Raw genomic sequence first — 6,000 nt, 5'->3', positions numbered from 1 at the left:
AGCAACCCCCTGGCTGCTCTCTCCACATCAGGGAGAGCTCAGCCCCTCCCGGGACACAGCTTCCCATACACAGAGCTGAGGGCTTTAACTGTCCTAGGACAGGGTGCCTGGTCTCTCCCCTGGGCAACACCAGACTCTGATCCTAACCAAGTGGCCAGATGATCCTAACTCTTCATGCATGGGACACACCCACTGCAGAGGGCCTGGAGAGGGGCAGAATAGCATGTTGGACCCACATTTGTCTGAGCAAGGAGAGAACCCTGACACCTGGATGCTGCTGCGAGAGACGTTAAAGGAGCCATCACTGACGTAACTGTCCTAGCAGTGCTGATTCTCAGTTACTTGACAACAAGTTCCTCTTTACATACTAGCTACTGAAGAATCTTGATATCCGGGCTGCTAGTACCTGAGGGTGAGGGGTGGGGGTGGGAAGCAATTAAACCATAAAGTAAGCGGTATAAGCATAAATTCGAGGCCCAAGAAAAATCTAAGGAGCCTTACACCCTCACCCCCAGAAGTTTCCCTGACAGTGTGGGTAGAGTCACATCTGTGAGGGCAGGAGCTCAGATGGGCCCTGTGGGGCTCATTTTACAGATACGGCTACAGAGGTATTTCTCAAAACAATTTGGTCAGATGTGTGAATCCAAAGAGAAACATGTTAATTCTGGAACAAGTCTTAAGTAAAAGATTTTGATTTTTTCTTTTCTTTTCTTTTTTTTTACCTATTCCACAGCCTTCTTGCCCCTGCAGAAACAAAAGAAATATAAGGATTAAGGAAAACTTCCTGTAGATTGAGGCCCATTTCTCTAACTTTTAAATGGCTTCACTTTTCTTTCCTTAGTTAAGGGCCCAGGTGACAGGAGAAGGGAGGGGAGGCCAGAGGCCTATGTGACTAAACTTTCTCACTGACCAACTTTGTTTAATTTGTAACTGTTTGGAAAAGCCAGCCAATTAAAATCCTACCCCCTCACTGGCTGGGCTACTTTTTGGTAATGGTAAATATAGTTAATAATAGAAATGAACACTTACTTACCCTTTTCTTCTGGGAAAAGCAGCCATTCCTCTTTGCAAAATCAAGACAATCACAGTTGCACAGTTTCCCAAATCTTTGGCTGTATTGCAATGGTTGTTTCATTTTGTAATCTCCAACTAAACATTTCCTAACCATGGATTAACAATATAGTTACTGACTCGTTTCTTTTAACAGTATTTATCCAACATAACAAAATAAACTGCAATTTGTTATACTTTTTTTTTTTACAAAACATTTTATAAATATTTTTACAAAATGTATACAAAGCAATTTCAAGTGAGACATACTATACAAATGAAGGTATTTAAGCAAATAAAGCCCACACCACACTGACAGTGAGTGACGCGTCCTCTTTTAAGTCAAGTCAGTCTGTAAGGCCTCCCTAATCTAACAAAGTCTACTAAATTCTTCAGAGCTAAAATAGTTCTTTTTCGTAATTGCCAGTTTAAAATTTGCTTTATCTTTAGGCAGTACTTAAGGACACAGGAAATCAAATGCTTAATAACAAGTTCACACTTTTCCACAACAACAACAGAAAAAAAAAAAGAAAGAAAAGAAAATGATTTTGTTACTGAGTACTAAAACTTAACCTTGACTAATGAACGTGGACAATTGAACGCTGGCCATTGGAGGCTGGGCTCTTACCCTTCACCAGAGGGGACTCGACATGCGAGTTATGACCTAATCACAGGAGTAAAATACATTTTGTAATCTTCATTTGTCATTATCTAGAATCTTTCCTCCATAAAAAGTAAACTTACATACAAGGACACAAAAATTTACAAGTTTCATTTTGGTAAATTAGGCTCTCCATTTGCTAGACAAGTGTCAGGGCTTAAAAAAACCCTTTTAGATGGTATATTGAGAAGCTGGGACGGGGGGCAGGGCAGAAAGAGAGGTGACAAGTGTATATGAAGCTTGTCTTGTCTCTTAAGAATTCCACTGATTCAGGAATTAATATAACTCATCAGTAGCCTCCGTGAAGGGTCTAGGTATAAATTTCCACAAAGAGAAGAATCTGATCAGGAGGGACCATCTTTAAGTCTTGCTAGGGATTAGGGGAGCATGAGCCCTAAGAGAAGAAGAGCCTATGAAATCATGAGGTTCAGGGCAGGGTGTTACCCTAGGGCTGCCCAAACAGAAAGTTCCAACTGGCAATACCAACTTATCTTTCTAATATGTTACAATACAGAAAAAGGGGAAATCTGCAACTTGGACATTGGCACAAATAAGGAAAACACGGCAACCGTAAAATGGCCCAGATTTTCCAATTTCTGTTGGTTTGGGGCTAGGAGTGGGGAGAAGGTATTTTGTTTTTGTGAAGACTAGCTGTCTCACAGGGTTTCTCTGTGTGTGTGTTTGGGGTAGGGGGGGCGGCACAAAGGGGCAGGGAGAGTCTAGGTCTTCTGTTGCTGTATTTTCTAGTAATCAGAAGCATTCCTTTCCTTTGCAGGCCAATCTGGAAAAGAATACCCAGTATGATGACAATGGGGTCCTCCCTATTCTGGGGAAGACCATATGCCGATCTTGGCAACGTGTTACAGTGAAGACCGTTGGAGATGGACAGAATACATGAGAGCCCGTGCACACGAGAGGGAGAGTGTGTGTATACACACTGCAGCCAAAACGACCTCTGGGTCTGAGCAACTCAGACACGTGCACACATGTGTGTACGAGGCTACATATAAAATACCGTATGTAGCTTTCCCAGTGCTAGGAGATACTGATGGTTACCATGACGTTGAGAATGAAAGTGACCACAGAAATGGGATGACCTGGGGCAGGTATACAAGAAAGGAAAATGGGGAAAGCTCCCTGAAAAGAAATATAAATAAATAAAGCAGTAAGTCATGCTCACGATCATGAACATGGGCCAAACACAAACAATGACAGGGCTTGTCCTTTGGATCTCGAGTGGGGATCCCGTGTCTCAGATCTTTCCTCTCAGTGGTGGGCTGCCTGGTTACCTTTGGTTTGTCTGTGTTTTGGTAATGATTGCTGCCGGGAGTGACTACTGTTCTCAGACAACAAGAAGCAGAAACAAGGCCAAAGTCCCCTTACAGTTTAAGATAAGAAATTACAACATAGTTTTCAAATGAAAGTGCTTTTGACGCTTGGCTATTTGTAGTGGGAGAGGGTGCAAAGAGAGGTAAAATGAAACAAACCCAGCAAACCAATAAAAACATACGTCGTATGTTGACTAGATCCAATTACAGAATGCAAAACGCTTGGTTTTTCTCAATAGTTGACATATGTATGCTTTTACATATATACACATTCGATCCCTCAGGGCTCTAGCCCGGCCTCCCCTGTACATGCGCCACTTCACCGGTTTCCATTTTCCTTTTTTTGGCCTGGTGAAATTACCTCAGGTCATGCTGTCGCAACTCAGAACCAAGTATTCCCTAGATGAAATTCGATGCGGATGTGCTGAAGAGGTGAGTTTTGCTCCAGGAGCGTCAGAAAAGCACTTCAACGATGAACAAGGAAGCCCTGCAGAGCCGGGCTTGTGCGCTACGGGTGCTCGCACCGGGGCTGCGGGGCCCCGCGGAGCCAGGACTACCTTCTCAGGGACGGCCGGGGGAGAGCCGCACGGTCTCCTGGCCAACGACAACCCCAAAGCCCCCCAAAGCCAAAATTTGGAGATGCAGTGGGATACTCTTTAAAAAGTATCTTCTACCAGTCCTGTTTGATTTTCTTTAATAAGTCTGTTCTTTTCAAATGACTTATGATTGTCAGAATTTTACCCAGGGCCAAGTGTACTGTGATCTCATTGAGTTACAGTGTTTTTTTGTTTTTTAAATAAAACAAATTTTAAAAAATGACTAAGCACTTTCAAAACACTTGAAATGTGTAGGGCCTATCAGACTGCTTTCTAACAAGGATCAGTTTTACTAGAGGATTTCCCTGTAACCACGACGAGTATTGCTCTTAAACAAAGAATGGGATTGAGATTAGAAAGAATAACCTGTGATGAAAGATCAAGCAGGATGGAGACAGGAGACCGTTTCCATTGCTTTTGCCAGGAAAGGATGTAACTTGTCCGGGGCGGGGTCTCGGGGCGGGACAGGGGGCCAGTGGCTACTAACACTCTAGGATACTATTTACAGCTGCTTCTAAAATGGAGTCAGTTTCTACAACGCCTTCATTGTGGTCCGGGATGAACTTTTCCAGGCAGTTTTCCTGCGAAGCCATTGGAGAAAAATTGGGGAAATCTAACTCAACAGAGCCGCTAACCGTGGGGTCACTCTGGGGCTGCCGCCCAGCCTTTTTGAGTTCCAAGATATTCTTAAAAGTTGTTTCTAAACTCTTAGTGAGCTGGAGGTCAGGCTGGGGCTCGCCAGACCCTTTCATGATGTCTGTGTGTAAAACTTCATTCTTTGGAGAACTCCTCAGAGTCTTGTCCTGGAAGGAGCTGTTACACGTCATCTCCAGGTGAGAATCCACTAGGATGCTTGAGAGTTTGCTCTCAGGACCGTGATCAGGTCTGGACGAGTTCTTCCGGTGCCCTTCGGGGCCAGGAGAGCACTCGCCACCTTTCACTGAGTCTCTCCGGCTGGTTTTGTCTTCGGATGCACTCCGGTACTGAACTAAGCCCATTTTGTCAAATTTTGGTGCTCTACCGAGGCATTCGGTTTTTTTAGAAGTGTTTCCTTCTGCGGAGACCACGATGTGATTAGGCACTAGATGAAACTGGTCATGATTCGTTGGTTCTGCCTGGCCTGGTTTGGCTCGGTCTCTGCCCTGGGCCTTGGCCGTCAGGTGCACAGAGCTGGTTGTTTTACAGCCATGCTGGTCACTCCGGCCAAACTGCGTCTCATGAGCAGCCTTATCAAATTTGAAGGAACAACAGAAATCAGCCTGAAAACCCTCTGGAAATGGAAACAAAAAGAACATTAATGAAAAAACTGAGAGTAAGGGCTGGACAGCAGCCCCTCGTGGGGCAGATGCAAACCCACCAGCCCAGCCCAGCCCAGCCCAGCCAGTCAGCCTTTCCCGTCCACGGGAAAGCACGGGAAAGCAGAAGCACAGTGCTAGAGGGCACATCCTATAAAAGGAACGGAGCTGAGGGGGCCGTGGGGCCGCAGCTTCTAGACGAGCTTAAATCTCTTCGAAAAGGGGATTTGCTGGATGACAAATGGGAAGACCGAATGTACAGAAAGCTCCACTTTGTCTTCATCTCTTACTGTAGTTTTTATCAGTTGTTTATTAATGACTACTTTGGAATGGTCTGAACACAGAAATCAGATGCTAGTGTCAGCCTCGTTTCTTCTGTGGGGCAGAGGGCCCTGAGGTGAGGCTCTGGGAGGGGAAGACACACCTACTTGTCTTTGGGTGATGGCGCTTCCATCCCTCTGGACACACTGGAGGGGACCTGCCGTAACTAGAGGCACTTTGCCAGGAACACAAAACGAATGGTCAACACACATCCTAAGTGGTATCTGCTTGGAAGGACAGGGGTATGGAGGAACCAGGCCAGACAGAGTGCTGACTCGTGCCAGGCTTGAAGAGCCAAGGATGGCAAGGGGGGTGTGATTGAGGATTTAGGGGGTGGGGTTACGGAGGGAGGGGGGCAGACTGCCATTATGCAAGGGCAAAAAAAATGTGCACTCTTTATGTAATGAGAGTGAAAAAGGGCTTTGATGACAACCTAGAAAACCACAAACATGAGTTTATTCACTAAATCCCAAAATACGAGCTGTAGGGGATAGAGCCTTGAAATAAAAGAAGATGATTGCACTCAACAAATACCAGCTGTGCAGGTACAGGACAGAGGAGAGTGTCACACCCGCCTGGGTGACGCTGTGCCTCAGGGGCTGGGACAGAGGAGGAGGATTTAGCCACAAGCCCAATTCACCAAAAGGCAAGGGTTGATTTCAGGGTCTAAGAAAAAGGGGGAGAAATATATCCCACATTAATTATTCTCTTGTTTTTTGGAAAGATTTGAGGATTCTCCTAGGTGTACA

General features: G+C 45.2%; 1 protein-coding gene across 3 annotated transcripts in view; it reads right to left on the bottom strand.

Annotated features, from left to right (window-relative positions):
* Nucleotides 1-1,096: 1,096 nt before the first annotated feature.
* Nucleotides 1,097-6,000, bottom strand: part of BICRAL (BICRA like chromatin remodeling complex associated protein) — an 80,389-nt gene continuing 75,485 nt past the window's right edge. For all 3 annotated transcript variants that reach the window (XM_074348749.1, XM_010973753.3, XM_045509342.2), the window contains one exon: nt 1,097-4,905. In XM_074348749.1, the coding sequence (XP_074204850.1) occupies nt 4,118-4,905 (788 nt within the window). In that variant the 3' untranslated portion in view covers nt 1,097-4,117. The remainder of the gene's footprint in view (nt 4,906-6,000) is intronic.

This window comes from Camelus bactrianus, chromosome 20, assembly GCF_048773025.1.
Source record: "Camelus bactrianus isolate YW-2024 breed Bactrian camel chromosome 20, ASM4877302v1, whole genome shotgun sequence".
Classification (NCBI taxonomy): Eukaryota; Metazoa; Chordata; class Mammalia; order Artiodactyla; family Camelidae; genus Camelus; species Camelus bactrianus.
The sequence above is the reverse complement of the archived record's forward strand: the minus strand, read 5'-3'. Positions and strand labels throughout refer to the sequence as shown.